This window comes from Gadus chalcogrammus, chromosome 2, assembly GCF_026213295.1.
Source record: "Gadus chalcogrammus isolate NIFS_2021 chromosome 2, NIFS_Gcha_1.0, whole genome shotgun sequence".
Taxonomy (NCBI): Eukaryota; Metazoa; Chordata; class Actinopteri; order Gadiformes; family Gadidae; genus Gadus; species Gadus chalcogrammus.
In genome coordinates, this window is record NC_079413.1 from 11,200,422 (window position 1) to 11,221,595 (window position 21,174).

The 21,174-nt window shown below is 42.5% G+C and overlaps 3 protein-coding genes across 4 annotated transcripts; 1 reads left to right on the forward strand and 2 right to left on the reverse strand.

The window, feature by feature from the left end:
* Positions 1-224: 224 nt before the first annotated feature.
* Positions 225-10,292, reverse strand: dhps (deoxyhypusine synthase). Of its 2 annotated transcripts, XM_056580582.1 has the most exons (11): positions 10,197-10,292; positions 8,157-8,546; positions 7,305-7,501; positions 6,741-6,902; positions 6,325-6,446; positions 5,039-5,135; positions 4,620-4,706; positions 3,839-3,944; positions 3,361-3,464; positions 2,430-2,555; positions 225-1,444 (listed from the first exon to the last, which is right to left on the reverse strand). In XM_056580582.1, the coding sequence occupies exons 3-11, from the start codon at positions 7,494-7,496 to the stop codon at positions 1,346-1,348; spliced, it is 1,095 nt and encodes a 364-aa protein (XP_056436557.1). In that variant the 5' UTR covers positions 7,497-7,501; positions 8,157-8,546; positions 10,197-10,292; the 3' UTR covers positions 225-1,345. The 2 variants fall into 2 exon arrangements, with proteins under 2 accessions (XP_056436557.1, XP_056436558.1); XM_056580583.1 differs by lacking the exon at positions 8,157-8,546 and having other exon boundaries at positions 10,197-10,288.
* Positions 9,039-17,850, forward strand: fbxw9 (F-box and WD repeat domain containing 9). The gene is made up of 7 exons (XM_056580576.1): positions 9,039-10,140; positions 10,218-10,347; positions 10,678-11,656; positions 12,324-12,472; positions 12,998-13,201; positions 15,334-15,399; positions 15,591-17,850. Exons 1-7 carry the CDS (start codon positions 9,986-9,988, stop codon positions 15,663-15,665), a joined length of 1,758 nt encoding a protein of 585 aa, XP_056436551.1. The 5' UTR covers positions 9,039-9,985; the 3' UTR covers positions 15,666-17,850.
* On the reverse strand, positions 15,645-20,674 carry gng14 (G protein subunit gamma 14). The gene is made up of 3 exons (XM_056580584.1): positions 20,589-20,674; positions 17,843-17,993; positions 15,645-17,315 (listed from the first exon to the last, which is right to left on the reverse strand). The coding sequence occupies exons 2-3, from the start codon at positions 17,933-17,935 to the stop codon at positions 17,190-17,192; spliced, it is 219 nt and encodes a 72-aa protein (XP_056436559.1). The 5' UTR covers positions 17,936-17,993; positions 20,589-20,674; the 3' UTR covers positions 15,645-17,189.
* Positions 20,675-21,174: the final 500 nt, after the last annotated feature.

A 21,174-nucleotide genomic window follows, 5' to 3' on the forward strand; every position in this document is an offset into this window, starting at 1 on the left:
AGTCAGAACCTGACTTCCTTCATTTTGTCTTCTCTCCCTGTCTTTCTTCGCTTTATCTTCTGAGAGCCAGACTTCAATTTATTTAACTTTGGCTGTGAGTGACATATTGCCGCATCTCCATCCAGGTAAAAAAGTTCTCCGTTAGTCAAAAACCTTGGATCCTTAAGGATCAAAATTAAATGGCGAGAAATCTATCCAGACAAAAGTCATAAGTTCTTGAGGCAGATATGTTCAACATGAGGAAACACATACGTGGGCAAGGTTTAATGACTGCATATCAAAAGGTATCAGGAAATATGGTCAGTCTCTACATCTGTAGAAAAGTTCATAAAAAGCAACGGAGCAGTTTATGTTGTTTAGGTCATTCCGGCGAAATAATTCATTAAACAAACAATTTCACTTTATGCTTGGCAACATGAAAGGTATCAATTTCATAATGATCAAAAATTGAAAATTGAACTGAAAGTAAATTTATACAGCAGATGCTTGAAAATTGAAAATAAACTTATGATTAAGAGGGGCTTGACCAAGGATTCGATTTTTCCAATGTGGGACATACATTTGGATCATTCAATCGTCTAACTTTTGAGTGATTATTTGCAGAAACAGAGTTGATGTGTCAGACCACAATTGTTACACAACACGTGTATTAAGCAGAATATTCTTCTAGTTTAGCCTGACGGTCCCCCTTTAACAATGAACCCATGACAATATAAAACAAATGTGAGTTTCATTTAAAGAACGTTTATTTAGTTACAGAGATGGTAATTTGACCCCCAAAAATGAGTGATGTATACATAAGGGCATCATATGTATACAGCAATCATATTATACATTAATGTACATTAAGGCAAAATTATATTTTTTGACTTATAAAATAATAATTTGGATTAGTGACTTGAAATGAATATGTCTTTGGTACGCTTACAAAATCAACCTACAAAAATAAAATAAATACTTGTAGAAATGAGTAACCCAAGTACAGACTAAAAAAAATAATATATAAAAACACACAACCCGTCAACCTCCCTCAACAAGGCATTTCCTTTTAGCATAGGTTATAAAGTTTGAAGTTACTTATGCGTGTGCTTATCCGTGTTCGTCTGTGTGCGTGCGCATGTATAGGAAACCATAATGCCTTCTTTTAAACAAATAAAATAGTAATTTTCCAATTGTAATTTCCCCGGTCATTATATACTACTGTACAAGCATCCTTGGCATGCTCCATTATACCAAGTATTTGACAAATAATAAAGAACATGAACTTTAACTAAAGGGGAAACAAAAACAAAATTTTTAAAACTAACAAACTATCGATTTCCTGGAAAGATGTTCCGAAGGCATCTCATTCGTCGGTTTTCTTGCCGACTGTCATCTTGTCCGCGTGGAGAGCAAAGGTCTCTGCAACCAGTAGGGGGAACACTATGGTGGCATCTGCGTATACCTAGAGCCGCAACAAACACAACCAGCTCAAACCTTCATTCACCCTCATGTTGTTAACAGCCTGTACATTCAGATGCATTCAGCGATTCCTGCTGCCCTCCTAATTTACAATATATTTGTTGAGCAGAGTCTTACATTCAAAGCAACTCACAGAGAATTTGGGCTAACAGGTCATTAAGCAGCAGATAGGGCTATGGGCATCTTACTTAATACCTCTACAGGCTAGACTGTGGACATTGGGGATTGAACCCAGTACCTTTCAATGTGTAAACATCGAATGCTATTTCGCAAATACACTTTAATGTGGAATTGACGGTATCCAAATATAGAGGATATTATTGTCTTTTCAACCCTAAAAGGATTAGGAAAACCCCGGGAACACTAGCCTGGGAGTCAGACAAATCTCGCAAGCTCGTGTTTTTATTTGCTCTGCAGAACGGTCAGACGGCATTTTAACAACAGAGATGTTGTTAAAATGCCCATCAACAGTCTTTTGATTCCGGCATCGGGACAGTATTAAACAAACTGGACGGTATATTTCCATGATAAGAATAACAGACGACTGCGCTTAAAGCGCAATTGTCTGTTTGGTTGAGAAATAGGATGTCATTTTTTTCTTGTTCAGTGCTACTTCACGGCAAGTTTCATTGCTATGTTGGTTGTAGCTAAAGCACCTGATACATAGTCATAAGCTGTTTTTTTTATTAAAAAAATATATACATATCTTTTTATAAAAATATATATTTCAATGTATTTACTCTTTTGTTTTCAATAAAAGTGACCTGATCCTCATAAGATGAACGCAGAAAAATAAAAAACAAACAATGTAGTTGGTTATATTCTATGCATCTCATGTGCGAGCACATGAGATCACACAAGAGTACAAGCCCCTCCCCGGAACAAACTACTTTTTGTTACCCCAGAAAGACAAATAAACAAAACTTTAATACAGGGGCTTTGGCTCCTGGCCTGAGCGCTAGGGGTACCTTCACAGGCTTGGCGTCCACCCTGATCTTCCCCCAGGACACCGCCTCGTCGGGACGGGCCCCGGCATCGGAGCCGTCAAACTCTTGGCCCGTGTTGACGTATACAGAGAAATCTGCTCCGTTTCTCTGGGAAGACAAGGGCAAATAAGCAAGGAATGTCATCAGATAAAAGTGACTTGGAGGTGTAGACCTGTGTTAGGTAGGTTGGTGCCAATCTAGTCTATAAGACATTGTAATGTGCTGCTGGTGTGTAGAATATAATAGATATCTTCATGGAAAATTCGAACTCCCAATCTATTGGAGCAACTCCAGATCTATGAGCTTGCTCGGAGCAACGCCAACAGCCCAAATGGCTTACATGGCATTGGCTAGGGGCAGAGTGAACACTTCCAAATCTGCATTTTTTAACCACTAATATTGATCAAAATAGCACCAAACCTCTGCAGTAGCATTTCTAGGGCCCCTACACATAAAACAAAGCATCAACAACTTAGTTAGCGTACCGGGAGTTAATTTTAAAAGACTGTTTTACAAGTCTGTGCCTTACCGGTAGGTCCATGTGTACAGGAAGTCCATACACGTCGATTACCGAATGCACCGGAGCTCTTACAAGACAAAACAGCCATTGTGGCGATGCTGGATATTTATGCTGTCGAGATCTTTGGGTGTTTGCGTTGCTCCGGGCAAGCTCTTTACTCGTTGAACAACGAGAAAAAATGTCTAGAGGGCTTATTTTATGTGTTTTACTGCCGAAGAAGACCCTGGGTTAAATTTTCACGGGAATTACCCTTTAACCCGAAAGGCCCCAGCTGGGTCCTTGAAACCAGGATATTCTTGCTGTGAACTGCCACAATCTAAATGACAGAGAAAATCTGAGAAGACCTAACACTGGTAGACTAGCACTACATCCAGCCCCGATCGCCATAGTTACCATGAGATTGGCGTTAGCGATGTGATGTTTGACGAGCCCGCCACCCAAGATGATCATCCCGGTGCGCTTGGCGTACACGGCAAGGCTGTTGATTTTACGGATGTCTGACGAAATACAAAAGACCATGAAAATAAATCTTGTCTGCAGCCTAACCTGAAGACGTCCTTCTAGAGTAGAGGACTGAACCAACTTGTTTCTTCGGATAAAGTAAACACACAGAATATACTGTGTCAAACATTCCATAAATCCAAAATTCTGTAGACATTAAAAAATTGCTTATTTATCACAGATTGATAAAACAGATGTGTTCGTAAGTCACCGTCTCCACGTTTTCTCCATTCATTCATTTCCATTCACTTAATCAAGTTTATTTTTATGACTAAAAAGGAATACAAGTAGTAATACAAGGGGAGGTTTGTGACGATCCCATATGACTAAAATCCTTTATGTCCCAGTCCTGCAGAACGCTGCCCTCTACCTTCCACGATGTCCATCACCAGGCCAGGCTTCTTGTAGGAGTGAAAGTACATCATGTCGCCCAGGGAGCCGTCCGTGAGAGCAGGGCTGAACACAGGGATGTTGTTCTGGAACACACACATACTAACGCATAACACATCCATTCACAAACACAGAAACACAAAGAACTAAACCCTCAGTCCCACCGAGACAGTTTTGACAGCTGAGGGCCAATTTAGGAACCCAAAATTTGACTGAGGGCCGCCAAAGGAAAATAAATCAGGCGGGAAACGCCGTCAGCATCCCAGTGGTGAAAAAAATACATTGCACCGTGGACCTCTGGGAGTGAGGTCAAGGGAGGTCTAAATCACGAAACTGAGGTTCATCCTTTCAAAGTAATGTACAGTCTGATTAAAACTAACAAATGTAACAGGATTTAATTGAAAGCTAGAGAGAGTTGACTTTTCTCTTTATATTTACTTCTTTTTTTTTTAAATGAATATTGATATAAGAAAAAAAAGAAGAAAAAAATTAAAATCTTTTGTTTTTTTTTACTTACATTTGTATGTCATTGCGGGCCGCCAGGAAGGTTTCCGCGGGCCGCCATTGGCCCGCGGGCCGCACTTTGAGAACTAATGAGCTAGGCTATCATGTTAATCGATCGTGTCTATTTTTTATTTTGGGATAGCGCCATTTATGCTCTGATAATTGTATGACAAGTTATATAACATTGGCAGTATTTTCAGCCCAACTTTACAGGGTCATTCTCTCCTTTAGATCTGGAGTTTATGTCCTAGCCTGACCTTGTAGGCCCAGTAGTAGACAGACTCTGGGTTGTTGATCTCCTTTCCCAAGCGGTGGATTGTTTTGGACGGGGTCCAATGTGTGCCCTGAAAATATCAGGGAAGGGGTGAAAGGCTAATAGAAAACGCAAGCAAAGAAGGCTTTATGTTTTATAACCAAGCAACAGCATTTTTTTTTTATGAAATTCAACTAGTACATCATCACAAATGCGTGCAGTTTAGTTTTGATTTAAGGTTCAATCCATAGCACTACATCTCAAATAGGTTGTTTTAGGGATTGATTGTGCTCTTATCCGGACACACACACACACACACACACACACACACACACACACACACACACACACACACACACACACACACACACACACACACACACACACACACACACACACACACACACACACACACACACACACCTCTGTTTCCTGCTCCAGCACCATCTGGTCCAGGATGGGCATCAGCCAGTCCTCAAACTTACAGTAGTTGGAGTTCGGCACCAGCAGGTTCCCTATTCTTTTTACCACGAGAGAAAGGAGAACATAGCAGAGGGGATGAGGAGGACACAAGCTAAGACTACAAGTGGGCTCACACCTTCTTCACTTAAAGCTAAGGGAAAAAAGCTATGGTGTGCAAGAAACCAGCCAGAGTAAGCTGGCTGGTTGAAAGTCTTCAACCAATAAGAATCCCCTCTTTTTACTTTTTTTTTTATACACAAAAAACACCCCAAACCCAACCCAACTCGACCAAAATAATAATAATAATGAAATTATAAACAAAAAGAAAAGGCTTAATTACAAGTGTCTTTTAAATAGATACACCTAAATAAAATTAAAACACAAATAATAGGATTTCAATGACGTATGTACCTCAGTGCAACATGAGTGTGTCAGTGTGGGCCGAAGCCGCAAGACTCTATAGAGTCCTGATATCTTCTAGTTTATTCCTTCAATGTGTTGGGAAGTTCTTGAAGATTACTGAAGTATGACAAAAGTGACTAAAAAAAAAGTGACAAGACTGACAGAAATGTATCTGAGCACCCTCCCCTCTAGGAATAGAAATATAATCTTTATTTGTCATGGGGTTAAATACAGTGTATTTACACAACGAAATTAAGGCGCAGATCTTGTCCAGCAGAGAAAGGGATTTAACTCCCAGAGCTTAGCTGCAGGGCTGCCGCCAAGTTCCCCCCGCCGGAGCTGTTCGTCTGCTGGTCCACAAAATCGTAGCTATGATCTGATTGGAGGGGAGTGGGGAAGTGGGAGGTAATATTCAACTGTGCCCCCTTCCTACGTAGGAGGGGGCGCCGAAACGGACTCGCTCGTTTGGTAACTCTAGGCGGGGTACTTTCAGAAATGCATATCTCACTCAAACAATCATGTACAGACATTTTTGAAAGTTTGTATGCGTGTGGGAGCACCAGAGACCCAAAACAACACCCTAAACTCCCGGTGTTGTTTTCATAATATGTCCCCTTTAAACCCCGCCCTACGATAAGGGTACTGTCGGCGGTGAAAACGCGAGCGGTAACTGAGCTGTGCCGAATTGCACCTTCACTACTCCACCAAGCCGCACCAAATCGACCCGCACCCGCCGGTGGAGATGCGCCATGTGAAGGCGGAGTCAGTGTGAATTGGACGGGAGTTAAGTGGTGCGCTTACGTGGTGGTTTTGCTGTGAATTTGGGGTGAGTGACTTGAGCCCACCTGTTGATCCCCTGCTCGCGGAGCTCCTTGCCAGGCAGGGCAAAGTCTCCGAGGTAGGTGTCCCCCAGACACTTGATCAGGTCTTCTTCTATGCCTCCTGCTGTTGTCACAATCACATCCACCTGTTCCCCAGGACAACAGGGAAAAGGGCATATGGAAATTAATCTGTGCCATCGGATTTTGAACATAAAAAGCCATTGAATTCTGAGAACTGAATATTTATAACTCCTAATTTTCAATAAACCATTTACAGCTTTATTTTTCAATGTTAAAATATTCAACTGAAACATTTTTTCCACGCCCCCAAATTCAACAGGCCAAAGTTAGGTGCACAATTCAATGTATGAAATTCATTGTTAACATCGGGGGACCCAAGGAAGATCAATCGTTATGTTGAACATGTGTAGTTTATGTACCATGCTGTGCTCTGCCAGGTAGCGGATGGTCTCACGGACTCCGGAGCTGATTAGGTTGGAGGTGTAGCCCAGGAAAATAGTGCATCCGGACGGGTTGGAATTAGTGGACTGACTGCCTTCCCCCACCTCCTGCACCTCCTCCACCTCCAGTCGCTTCTCTATCTGTATACACACACACACACACAGTCTTTAGCCCAGGAATGCTATCTTACGGCTGCTGAAGATTTGAGCTCAGTAATAATAAATCAGGAAAATATAGGAGAGCAAGATTTTGAAAATAAACCTCCCAGAAAATAACGTCTGCCCCGTCTCTCCCTTCCCATGTTTCTATGCCAATGAGAAGTGGTTTGTTCACGCACCTTTTCTCCAAACTAAACAACAGTCTAAAAACTAAATTTCTTTGAGGGAGAGGCCAAGCCCCCAGGAGCAGCTATTTCTCAGCACATTTCACTCAAGGCATTTATAACAAATTATAGCTTTTACATTTTACTTAACCAAACATACTGGTTAAGCCACATAAAAACATCCTGTTTTATCAGTCTCTCGGCCCTCCATCCCTCTGACCATTCTATTTATCTCGTTGACAGCAAGGCCCATATTGCTGGCCTGGAACCCAGTTGTTAAGTAGGATTGAAGTAGCGCCCTGTGATCCAAGCCCTTGTTGAAGTCATAGCCCCGTATCTTGGGCATGTTGATGAGTTCAGCGCTCGGTTTGAGGACGGCCTCCCTGGCCACTGACGGTGGATGGTCTGCCATTTCTCCTGTATAATTCAAAGTCAGACAAATTGATCATAATCCTATCACACACAACCCCCAGAGATACATAGTCAACACCTGCTTCATAAACCCTCCATATGAACATGTATGAACACAAGGATCTATTGGTTAAAATACCGAACACACGACATAAGAAATGGATTTGAATGTACTACAGACAAGTATCTGCACGTTTTTCAAGATTACACATGAGTGAGTTCAGTGGGTTCTTTCAAATACCCAATCCGACATTGTAAAGTGGTTTAAAAGACCACTGCAGTTTCGTCCCCAGCCTTCCGTGGTGATACCACGAGTGTGTGACTCCATAGCGACCTGTGTTCATACATGGTCATACATGTGGGAAACAATGTATGTCAATACATGAATACATGTTCTCCCTATAAACAAAATATCTTTTGATAATTCAAATATTACACAATTTCTTCTATGACAGATATTGGTATGTCTAGTCTTAAATTTAACTGAGTATTTACAGCCTCATAATTGCGCAATTCATCAACAATTAACTAACCAGAGAAGCCACAATAACAATAAACATTAAAAAAAAGGCTGCAATGTATGAACGCAACTTGAACATTTCTCTTTTCGTCGTAATGTAAATGTAAGGGAAAAATGATTAAATAACAACTTTTAAAATACCTATTGTTGTTGATAGACAACGATGTCTACGAAAAAGATACTGCGGAGGGAAAGGCTGTCAGGGAATTTAAGCCATCGCTTTCAGCGGATGTAAACAGCACATGGGTGTGCGGAAACAACTACGGAAAGCATAAAGCGACGCGATTTAAAATGTTTTGTATGAAATACTGAATACCGATAGATCCTAATTAATTTAAAGGGACATATACCAATGAAACACTGCTTCAGTGCTATAAACACATTAGGATATCATATCAAAAAATAATAGTATATGGAAAATGAATTATTATGCCCCTTTTCCACCGGCGGGTACGCTTCGGACCCAGCCCTGGCTGCAGCACGCAGATCGAGGAGTGGCTCAACGTGGGTGGAGCTAGCGTTTGATTCCGCCTGCAATCGGAAGAGGAAGAAAGTGTCTGAGTCCATCTTAAATTAAGTCCATCCTCAGGAACCTTAACGAAAGGAAAGGAGATAGTGGTATCCCATTATCCTTACGGCGTTAATATTTAAAGCAAGATGCCACCGAAGAAGTTAAGAGACGCGGAAAAGACGCATGAGAGACGCGGAAAAGCAGAAAAAGTGAAGAAAATAAAATTGATAATAATGGATACCAATTCCAGAAACACATTATTTGAATCGAAATGAATTCATTTATTGCTGGTTATTAAGCACACAATATACCTCGTAAGAAAATAAAATGACAACTTCACATTTAAGAAAGACATATAATATAATTCCAACGTCAACATAAGTTGCCTCTTTTTTTTTTACCGGTGAATTAGGATTCAAGTGATCCAAATTATTCCCGTTGGCCAAGTCCGACCTAAGTGATTCTCACTGTTGGCGACAACCTGATAGAAATCAAGAACGCATGGCTCGAAAGAGCGCTTGTTGTAGTCCAACTTCGGAAAACGGTAGTTCCACGCTAGAGACGCTAGATGTCAGCAGTACTCGCCGTCCCGCAATGACGTCGGTTGGGAAAAGTGGAGTCGAATTCTTTAATAGGTGTATGATTCGTATTCATTTTAAACAGTGCTGTCTTTTCCTGTGTTCGAAAGGAAGCACCTTTGCATCTCTCCTTGACCCGATAACGTTTTCCACAAAGGTTAAGGAAAGGAGGCATAAAGGTTAGGAGATTTGACTATTCGAAGAGGACCCATGGTTCCAGGGATCTGACTTTTGCTTCAGCGAAAGAACCAATCACAGAACGGGGGGGACAGCAAGACGATGACGACGTCTATGCGACACACCGAAGCTTGTAGTTTGTTTATATCTATGGATCCAACATGGCAGCAGAGGCGAAGTTACCTTTCGATGCAGCTTTAGAAAGTGTGCTAAGTAGTTTCGAACGCAAGTTTATTTGGATAAAATAGCAACTTTTCAACTGGTTTTAATTTATACGATTTGCTATGAGCTACGTACAGCATCTGATAGACATTCGTAGCGCCCAATAAACGGCTCTTGGCATTCGTTAACCACGCCTCAAATACGAGAAAATGAATGTGTGGTTCGCAGACCTCAATGTAGATTGAGGTGAGGTCTGGCGTTAGCCAGGCTAGCGATCTATAGGAAATTAACAACCTTTAGTTGATCTATCTTCACCAGAAAATATTTAGAAGACGGTGTTTTGCAAATCCCTTTTTACGATTCAATCAGCCAGATAGCCGATTCCACAGTCAACGTTATCTTCCCTTTGACGTATCATATGACGGGCAACATTTCAGACCACTATTATTGGGATTGCAATGCTTCATGGTGAACCACAAGTCAACTAATCAGAAAACGTATACGTTCACTAGCAAGAATTGGCATCTCGGTATGCATTTATCATGAGCCATGTACTTAGAGACGATACGGTAATGTCTAAAGGCCATGCTCCAGAGGAACAGGAGATAGAAACGGGAAGAACGTTAAAGGAAGATTCACATTATGGACCGCATCTTTCATCAACTTCCTTCGAAACATCAGGGCCTGACACGCCCGGGTAAGGTTTCCATCGATAAAGACAGAACCGAAATGTTATGCATCATTTTACTTAACTGTTTTGTTTTTCGTCTTTAGACTTCCTTGCTCATCTCAGTCAACTCCCTCACCCTCTGAGGGAAGCGGTCTGCTGTCATTACCGTGGGAAATGGTGACTCAGATCGCTTCTCATCTTCCTGCCCAGTGTGTCATCTCCGTGTTGCCGAAGGTTAGGCTAGACCCGGGAGTTTACCCTGGTTCTTCATTTTATATTGCTTGGAACAAAAATTTCAAACATTGGACAATGACATTGTTGGTGTGTAATTGCCACCCATTTTTTTTAGCTTGGTAAAAGTATAGAATAATTGTTTTATAATATTTTGATTATTTCGTTTTTTTCTAGCTTGAAACCTGATTACAAACGAACACATTTATTTCAAGTTAACACTTTAGAAAATATGTTTTACATTAAATATTACATTGTTCTAAATATTTTGTGTTTGTAGGAGGATGGCAGAACGTAGTTGAAAAACACCACCAATTGTCTCTTTCTCTTCAGGTGTGCCAAGCACTGGGTAACATAGGCGAGGACAGCACCAGCTGGCAGCTGCGTGCTGGCAGGCTAACCGGTTCCAGGGTGAAATTCCCTGTTGGTTCCAGGGAGGGTTACGACTGGCCCAATGCCTGCCTGGAGATGGAGGATCTGATCACCTGCTGGGAGGACCAGGCCGCCTGGGTGGACAGACACACCAAGGCCAGGGACGATGGGACGCAGGCTGTCCAAGGAGCAGAAGTCAGGGGGGAGGAGGAAAGGCGTGGAGAGGCAGACCAAGACGCCGAAGGCTTTGTGCTCGCAGAGCGTGCTGAGGAGCTAGGTGTTGACGCCGTGATGGAGGTGGCCTTTGAGGGGGAGTTGGAGATGCAGGCAGACGGACTAAGGGCTAATTTAAAAGAGAGGAGGAGGAGACCGGAGGAGGCGGCCGCCGTGGCGATGGTGAAGGAAGAACGATGCAATGAGAGGGGACCCCCGGAGGCCCCTGAGGGGTGCGGGAACGGAGGAGCCAACCCTCAGCTGGGCGGAGGCGGGGCGGAGCTAGGCGTGGAAGAGCCCAAGCCGTTGAGGCCTCTGAGCCCGACCCCAGCCCTGGAGCGCGTCCCTCTGCCCTCGACGGGCCACTATGCCCAGGTGAATTCCGTGCTGCTGATCGGAGGCGAGGGGGCGGTGTGCGTCTCGGGCTCCAGGGACACCAACGTCATCTTGTGGGACCTGCACGGTGGCAGAGACGCCACGCCCCACATGCTGCGGGGCCAGGGGCTGGCGTCTAGCCACCGGGGCTGGGTGTGGTGCCTGGCCTCCCGGGGCTCGCTGCTCGCATCAGGGAGCTTCGACAGCACTATCAGACTGTGGGACCTGGGGGCCGGTGGGGCAGAGAGGGGCAGGATCTCCACCAGCGCCCCTGTCCTGTGTTTGTCCTGCCAGCCAGACGTACTGCTGGCCGGGACATTCAACAAGACCATCAGCCTCTATGACACCAGATGTAAGGAGGCTTGGCCATTGTCACATGCTTTACAGTACATTTACTTGCATTACAAAACATTGCACTATTGTAGTGTAATGTAGTTGAGTCTATAGCCTTTACTATTCAATACACAAATGGAGTAAATCCCACACAGTATTCCAACATTCTGGAACCCATCTGTCTTGCCCTGTTTCAACATGGTGTATCAATGCAGTATAGATAGGACTAGGGATAGTCTAGCAGATTGCGGTAAAGCAACATTTACGGATGCAAGCCACCCTAAAACTCAAACTCAGAGAAGCTTAAAGAAGCTGTATCAATATTGTTATCGAATCGCCCGAAAAGCATTGGCAATTGGCGATAAACACTCACAGATTCAAATACATTTTCAGTGGAGCATTATGATTGTTTTGCTTGCTCCAGCACAACATTGCCACTCCCGGCAATGCTTTAATTCACAACGCAGCTGTCTCGGCAGTGTTACAGAAATTGCTATGTGATGGGAAATTGAAGGTACAAAATTTGATCGTATTTCTATCCCTGTTTTGATTCACACATGACCCCATGCAGGGAATGTCCCCAAATGCGTCTGGGATAGACTGCAGGTGTGTAAGGGGCTTCTGCCTCATGTACAGTATAATAATATATGATAAGACATACTAAGCATTTGTGTTCTGTGTGACAGTGGCTGAGCCCCTGGTGAAGAGTCTTCAGCTACATGGCAAGGCCGTCATGTGTCTGGCTGCTGATGAGCAGTACATCATCTCCGGGAGCCAGGACTACACGGTTGCCATCTTTGACCGCAGGGCCGGCAAGACCTTAAAGAGACTACGGGTAGCATGTACACTCTCGGCGGTTATAATATTTGCATCATATTTTCTGCACAATAACAAGAGGTATTCATTCTATTTCATTCCATTCTTCCTGAATTCCAGCAACCTAGCTGTGTAGCAATGAAAAGCCACTTCAAGTCTTAAGACAAACTTATCCCACCATTTCCACCATGTTTGCTTTGATGTTTTCATGTTTAATTTGTCTTGGTATAATCCGATGTGGTTCATATGTTCCACGAAGGCCATTGGCTACTTTTTGAAGCATTTTTTTTATTTGCTATGTTGACCATTTAAATACATTTTGTATTTACCTTAGTTCACTCTATTAGATGTAGATCAAACCTAGGTGTATGTTAATATATAGGCATACTGTATATATTGTAGTCAAATTTATTTATTTAAAAAAAAGAAGCATTTATTTATATTATTTATATATATGTGCATTTGTTTTTATCTCCTTTTGATTTGCTTTGGATTGGATTTTCGACACCTGAGATTGAAATGTTTTTCCAACGACTCCTTCCAGCTCCGGTCCTATCTTCTGTCCATGTGCTACCAAAATGGCGAGGTGTGGGCGGGGGACAACAAGGGCATCATACACGCCTTCTCTGTGCGGTCGGGGGTCCTGAAGCCCCTGTCCCAGTTCGATGTGGGACACACCTCCCTGGTCACAGGCATCCACAAGTCCCCCGGGAGCCTGTACACCAGTTCATCGGATCGCACTCTAAAGGTCGGCGTAGGAGTCAATTTGATCCAGCAAATCTACCTGCAGCCCACAACATCTACCTTTCTGGGCATTTAGAGACTAGGGTTGCCGCGGTATAGAGTTATTTATTTATTTATTTTCCAGTAATAAAAAGGAATTCAGTAGAAATTAATAATATAATTATAATTAAGAAAATAACAATTTAATAATAATAGATAGGCTACCTAATAAACCGTTGGAACGCACAAGACCGGTAACCATAGCAACGCCGGTAAACAAACCCCGCGAGGCCCAATCCCTATGAGAGCTCCCCGCGCTACGGCTATCCGGAGGCGCACAGAGCTTTTGGCCTTGATATTATGTATATAATTATATTATACTATTATATATTTAAGCAATAGATCACGCCAGGCTGTGGTATGTGCTCATTATACCACTGTTAAGGGGCGTTGTCCGGCCCCGACGCGCAGCGGAGGGCCGGCGACCCCCTTCAGAGTGGTATAATGAGCACATGCCACTGACTGAAGTGATCTATTGCTTTTATACAACGGTTACTATTATGGCGAAACGAAAGTCATAGACACACTACATTTAAAAAGAAACCAAGAAAGTCAAAATAGCATTTTAATTAAAGAATACAAAAAAGTAGTCCCTCCTGGCTGCCGCTATGCATCGACGGTCGCTATGCAACACACTTTGGCGTCCCTCCGAGAGAAGGCTCCGATAGAGCGGTTCGCCGGCAATTTATCCTATGGAGCAGTTCACTCGCCGTGTGCCTAAGCTTTCGGTAGTCTCTCCATCGCCTTGCTCACTCCCGGAGTAACAACATTTACACGCTCTCCATCATCCAACATATGTTTTACTTTGTAACTGTTTCTACTTCCAGATGCGGAGTGATATGCAAACTTTCACAAAATGATCGGGCGTCATAGCAGTTATGTACACGCTCATTATACAACAGTTGGGAACCAATCAGATCGCTGGATTTAGGTCCCCCGTAGTATAAATATATTTATTCCTTTGAATGACTTTTTCAAACATGTAATTGTACCAATATGTTTCCCCACAATTATGCCAGACGCTGTCACCGAGTGTGAGAGGAGAGTTGACGGAGAAGATGGCGGTTGACATAGTTTCAAAGTTTGTACTCTGTTATACCGGTGTTGACACGAGTGTATTACTCGGTGTGAAAATGTCCACACCGCGGCAACTCTAATTTAGACTTGTAATTGTGGGGAAACATATTGGTACAACTACATGTTTGAAAAAGTCATTCAAAGGAATTGTATGGGAAAGTTTATTTTTGTGATTTGTGGGGAAGGGATGGTATAGTTACTAGGATTTTAAACTCCAAAAGCTACTGGCTTCTACACCCAATGCCTTCCTGTACCTGCTCACTTTTGCCATGTATCAGAATTCACTGTAATTTGCTTTGGATAAGTGACTGTTACAGTTTATATTGAAACGGCTATCAGGTGGGCCATTTCGCTGGCCTATAAGTAGGCCTATTTAGAAATCAGAAACTCTCAACCAAGTTTCAGCATCGCACTTTCAGACTTTTCCTACATACATCTTGTTTGCACTGTAGAATACTTACATATTTAAATTATGAAATAAAATCGGGAAGGAAGGTTACAAGCAATTAACTTCAATTTAATGCACATGGACCATTGATAAAAATGTAAATATTGGAAGCTCAATAGACATGGATGGCGTCCTTGTGCAATTGCTTATGGTAAAATTGGTAATGCACTTGCACTGTTGCGATGCCCTATAGAGAAATTGTTTTTATTGTTTTTATCCTCGCCAGTGTCAATAGATTCGGTATTCATGTGTTCTAATGACCTCCAAACCCACTAAAATACTACAGCTTATAAGACAATAACATGCCATGCTGCTTTACTTATAGGTTACATATGAAGCAATACTTTAGGCTGGAAGCAGGCATAGACTGATATACATTTTTCACATTCTTTGACAAATAAAGGCTACTTATTGCCACTTGCTTGTAAGTCAAAATACCCGTGGCGGTCAAAGGTAGTGTAGCCAGAGCTGCTGGTGATAATATATAATGAAAAGTGAATGTGAAAGATGGGTGTTTTGGTGTAGGTAAGCTGGAGAGGGAAGGTGTGACTCTTATGCTGTCTCTTTTGTAGGTACACATTCCTTGTGCCCCTCCGAGGACGCTGTGCACGCTGAATTACCAAGAGGGAGTTAGTGGGGTAAGTAAAGAGGTAGCTGAAAGACTTAATTTTTATAGTCTCGTTCTCCCTCTCCTTCGCTCTTGGCGATTAAAGAAGTGGTTTGTTCATGCAACTGTGATTGGCAGGCAAGATGGATTACCCAATCTCAGTCTAAAAACTAAGTTTGTTGCCTGCTCTCAAAGGTAACCCACCCTCTTCTTTGTCATCAGTTGAGCGTGGAGTCGGGGGTTCTGGCCGTCGCTTCGGGAGAGACGTCTGTGGAGGTGTGGAGGCCCTGTAGATGAGGGAGGGACCATATTCCATTACCTCATCAAAAGCAAACACTCCAGCCGAGAAGGAGGTAGCTCTCGAGACCGGGAAGAGACTAGTTGCCCTGGAACCTGAATTTCCTGGATCAGTTTGCCTCATACAAAACTGTTGCTAGTGTGTGTAGCACAGTCATACCGTTTTAAAGGTGAAAGACTTAAAAAGATAGAGAGGATTGTTATATTCAAGTTATAATTTATTGAACAGATGCTTTAGGTCCATCACAGTTGCAATTGCAATTGCATTTTTGATACGCTGTGTCTTTAACAGTGAGTAATATGTGAAGACTGGACGCCTAACATGTTCATATATCTATATACACAGTTTACAGCTAGTTTACAGTAAGATATCTTTGAGAATAACGTCCCAGATGGTGTTTATTACCACCAACTAGTAAAACATTGTAACTAATCATGTATTTCCCCACTGCTGTATCGTTTTTCCACACATTATTTATAGCACATGTGAAGATTGAAGTGATGTACACAATACCTTGTTCAACTTAAAAAATATATATATATTTTACTTTAACTTGCCTTAACTGAACTGCACTAGCCGTGTTCACATTTAGCTTTTTTTGTAATAGCGAAAAGTTGAGCCGACCGTTTTTTCAAAAAAAAAAAGCTGGCAGCGTTTTTTGTCCTAAAAGCGCCGAGAACGTTTATTCTATCGCCTAGCATGGAACCCATTCTATACCCGACGTTACACGCCAACTATGTATCCAGGCTAGAGCCCATTAGACATATCGTAGATCTCGACATGTTCTGTAATCAAAACTAATAATCGCTCCACCGGCACTTTCCCGAATGATTTGTCCACCACGGTCTTGTTTTGACAGTTGAGTTTCCTTCGATGTTCCGCTTGTGATTGGTCAGTTGCCAAAAAGACGAGTGACGTCGGAGCCTTTCTTCCTGAAAGTTGAACTTTTTTCAACGCTCCGTATGGCAGAAAAAAACACTGGGAGAGGCGTTTAAAAAAATGGCCGTGACTTTTTCCAGAAACTCTCTGCTCCATAAAATATAATGTAAAACAAGCGCTGGCAGATTAAAAAAAAAAAAAACGCTAGATGTCAACACGGTACTCAACACTATGGGTAATAAAACAGACATGATTCTGATTGTATGGTATGGTTATTTTCATATACATTGTGATGTGATTGCTGGCCTGACAATTGTGGGCTGAATGCAGAGGTCCCTAGCTGTGTGAAGCACATTGGCACAGTACTATATTTTGTGTTATTGTAGCTAAGGAATTACTGGTAAAACATTCATTTTACCTTCAACATGTACATGTATTATAACATTGATTAGCCATCCTATGGAGGATGGCTAATCAAATTAAAGCCTTCCATATTGCTTCAATTTCCTCAGCTGAATCTAAACTAGACTCCTAATAGTCAATTATAACGACCATGCATTTAATCTATAAAGCACATATCTTGTACCAAATGCAGCAAACAAATGAATGATGCCAATAAAATCCTCACAGGATTCAACTGCCTCTTAAAGCAGTATGCAGGTTTTCTTGTCTTTAAAGGGGTTGGAGGAGGCAGTGATCCCAGTGAGCAGAGGGTCACTGCGTCTGTGTTCCTGACAATACTGAACCAGCTCTGCCGCAGCTAGGGAGATCTGCTGGATGACACCAAGAGCACAAAAAAAACAATATAAAACTGGATGGTCTAGATCATATTTAAAGTTTTTTATTATGAGAAATTAAGTATAACGTAGTGATTCTGTACAATCAAGTGAAATTCATATGACAAAAGTGCTTAAAAACCTTTTCCTGTCAAAGCAAACAAAATTAATGCATACAAATAGGTCAATAGAAAAGATGTAGACAGTGTCTATTATAATATTCCTTATTGAAGAGGCCTTTAAAGCAGCGATTCCCACAGAAAGGTTTTTACTCGTTCTTTCCCTTGATGACATCTACAACAGTTCCCCTCCAAAAAACCTGTGGGCTTTCTGTTTTAAGTGTTATGATACATTTTTGATCATCTAACAGTTGGATGTTTGAAAACACATTCCCTGAACACAATGTAAAATCACAATAATAACAGGTTAATAAATGTAACCTGTTAACAAATCAATGTATTTTTGGCAAACCCAAGATGTGAATCAAGCATCCATTCAGCCAAGAGCGCAGGGTACGGTACCTTGAATCTCTCCATGCCGGCTTCAACTCGTAGCTGATCCACCATCCTTTTCGCCTGTATGACGCTGCTGCTGCTACACACGCTTCCCGGCATGTTGGTCTTCAGGTCAGCATTCCAACTACAGCTGATGGCATCAACTCAGAAAGTAATGCTAAATAATAGAAGAAAATAGAATGTAAACAATATTGCAAGCCACGCTTTTCATTTAATCGGTTGTTATCTTTTGCTGCATCTGATGGACCATGCACTGTTCAGGGCACCTGCTTCTGCCCAGGGTTATTTTACGTTTTTTTTTAACAAGGGTTAAGGTTAGTTTCCCTTCCCCCCACTCCCAATATGGCCATTTCAAAGTGCCCCTGCAAGTAGAAGGTCACAGAGCAAAGAATTAGAAAGGTCACCACACACACACACACACACACACACACACACACACACACACACACACACACACACACACACACACACACACACACACACACACACACACACACACACACACACACGCCCCCCAACTCTCTTTCATCCCTCTTGCGTGCGCAGCCGTGCGTGTGTGATCGAGAGAGAGTTGCTGTGTTCGAAATCCTTCCCTATTCACTCACTCACTATTCCCTATATGATGATATAGGCCTATGGCACTATATCAGTGGTGGACTCAGAGTGTTTGAAGGGCAGGGGCAAAAAAATAAAAAGGGCACATTCTTGCCCTAGAGGGCACATCGTCATAATTTATTGTATGAAGGGGCACCAGAGGGCACCCATTCGTTTTTTTCACATGTAAAGGGCAGCCAATAAGGCACTTTCTCTCGTATTCACCACTCTAGAAGGCACTTTTATAACCATGGAAGCACTGTAAGGGCTTTAAGAGGGCACTCATTGAGGCACGTTATCGAATTTTCTTATCTAGGGGGCTCATCATCATAATTTATTGTATGAAGGGGCACCCAATAATTTTTTCCACATTTAAAGGGCAGCCAATAAGGCACTTCCTCTCGTATTCGCCAATCTTGAGGGCACTTTTTCAGCCATGGAGGCACGAGGGGGGGGCGGTCGCCCCCTGCCCCCCCCTCCCTGAGTCCGCCACTATATAGGGAACGAACAAACGAGAATTCGAACACTACGCTGAACATTTCTAAACGTCATTTGCGTCAGTAAATGCGCCGGGTATTTGTGGGACGCAGACAGATGCGCCCACATGATGTGTAGGCTAAACAAACCGTTCAATCACGAGGAAAGCTGGAAGTTGTATTGATGTTGAATGCTTGAATGTTAAATCCCGAATAAATTGTTGACATTTCTAAACGAAAGCCGGAGACCCCATCACTAAATGTATTCGTTTTCACGGTTATTCAGCTTCTTCTCCGGAAAAACACGACCGCATTGCATTGTCGTATACGGGAGTAACATGTAGGGAACATGGTATGTACACTCACATTTTGGGTATTTTAAGTCCACTATATAGTGGCATGAAATTAACCACTGAGAATTCGAACACCACTACAAAATGGCGAGCACCCTATATAGTGCACTATATAACCGTGATAGGGAACGATTTCGAACACAGCTAGTGTGTCTGGTCTGGCGCATTTCCAACGGAGGGTGCGGGACGGTTCAGGCCCCGTCCACACGGAGCCAGTTTTTGGGTGAAACCGCAACGCCTTGTTCGCGCTACTTGCGTCCGTCGACGGATGACCGAGTGCGTGTCTGACTCTCTAAATCGACGCCACTTCGACCTGGGCGGGACTTTACGTCCTACGTCACTCGCTATGGGTGTGCATGTGTGCGCATAGCCGTCACTCGCGATGGGTGTGCATGTGAGAAAGGTTTTGTCTTTAATGTATATGGGTTGGTAATAACGGTTCTGATGATTTTTCTGATGGAAAAGTGGTCTTTTATTTCCATAATCTTTGTTCAGTGAACGCATAAACCCGTTTGTTAGTTAGCAGTTAAACAAAATGCGATCTCTTTGTTTACAGTTACCAACGACCAACTGATGATTGGGGGTTCGATTCCCTAGTGATGCAAGGTATTTTCTTTCATTTTGGACTGCACACACATCGCGAGTGACGGATACTCGCACAATGTACACACATCACTGTCTTTACAATTTCTAGGCAACCGAAGTTTAAAGATTGTCAAGTGGTTAACTCTTGAATCGCATGTACTAATGGGTTAGTGGTCAGAGAACAACTCATTAATGCGGGGATAAGGGGTTCGATTCCTTAATGAAGCTAGCTTTTTTCTTTCATATTGGACTGGATGTTTGTATGCCATTTTGCGTAACTTGTAGTTTATGATGAATGTTACTGGGGTTAAGGTTAGGGTAAGACACTTGTTTTTGCAACACAATATTTCTTACAATAACAAAGTCCAAAGTTTTGATGACTCCAGGAAACTTGAGATACCTAGAGAAATGCGTGGGTGCTCACAAAACATCAACAAGTCAGCAGTGTGGTACAGGGTGATCATTTCTGATATACAGTACAAAAGCTGAAACTATTAGCCAGGAGTGGGAAAGATGCAGACGCAGACGTGGGAAGCAATAAGACGCACCAACACACAGTTGCCTGTTGCAAAATGGTTCAGAGTTTAATATAAATAGTTAGGGTTAGCTGGTATGGCGTTATCTGGTATGGCTATAGTCTAATGTTAGCTTAGTTCGTGTTGTTTCGTCATGTTAATCGCTAGTAATAGTAAGTCATTTGTAGAAATATAGCCTATCATCACAGACTGTAGGAATGTCACCCACCCTCCATCGCGTACGACACTGACGCTCGTAATCTGTAGTGCAAGGGAGTTCGTGCACAGATCCCTGAGACAAACGGCTACGCGCACACATGTAAACCCATAGCGAGTGACGTAGGACGTAAAGTCCCGCCCAGGTCGAAGTGGCGTCGATTTAGAGAGTCCCTCTGACGTATAGACCTCTGAAGAATAAGTCCCGCCTCCGAGGCTCTTGGTTCCATGTTTAAATGTCTATGGAAAATAACATGGTGGAATGATCGTACGTAATAATAATACATTTAATTTAGAGGCGCTGTCACGTTAAAATTGTACCGGGGGCGAAAATTGTACCGGCCTACGTCATCGTTTGTTTACATCCTGACAACCCGACAACCTGCCCCGCAACAGACGACGCGATGCAGAAAACATGTTTCCAAACGACGAAATAACATAATACAGATAGCGGATCGCTATGATAGATAGCGATAACACTTATTTTTACTTTATATTTGTATTGTATTTAATTGTTTAATCAAAACAATAAAAAAAATTGCCCGCGAAACGGGCGAGCGCGTCAAATCACGTAGGAAGGTTCTTGAACATTCTAGACT

Excerpts from the sequence above, each read along its gene's own strand:
- dhps (XM_056580582.1), bottom strand. The coding sequence starts at position 7,496 with ATGGCAGACCATCCACCGTCAGTGGCCAGGGAGGCCGTCCTCAAACCG. Across the intron at positions 6,903-7,304 it reads TCAACGAGATAAATAGAATG|ATAGAGAAGCGACTGGAGGT; the intron begins GTCAGAGGGATG and ends GTGTGTATACAG. Across the intron at positions 3,945-4,619 it reads TCTACTACTGGGCCTACAAG|AACAACATCCCTGTGTTCAG; the intron begins GTCAGGCTAGGA and ends TGTGTGTTCCAG.
- fbxw9 (XM_056580576.1), top strand. The coding sequence starts at position 9,986 with ATGAGCCATGTACTTAGAGACGATACGGTAATGTCTAAAGGCCATGCT. Across the intron at positions 12,473-12,997 it reads AGACCTTAAAGAGACTACGG|CTCCGGTCCTATCTTCTGTC; the intron begins GTAGCATGTACA and ends GACTCCTTCCAG. Across the intron at positions 13,202-15,333 it reads CATCGGATCGCACTCTAAAG|GTACACATTCCTTGTGCCCC; the intron begins GTCGGCGTAGGA and ends TCTCTTTTGTAG.
- gng14 (XM_056580584.1), bottom strand. The coding sequence starts at position 17,935 with ATGCCGGGAAGCGTGTGTAGCAGCAGCAGCGTCATACAGGCGAAAAGG. Across the intron at positions 17,316-17,842 it reads CCGGCATGGAGAGATTCAAG|ATCTCCCTAGCTGCGGCAGA; the intron begins GTACCGTACCCT and ends GTCATCCAGCAG.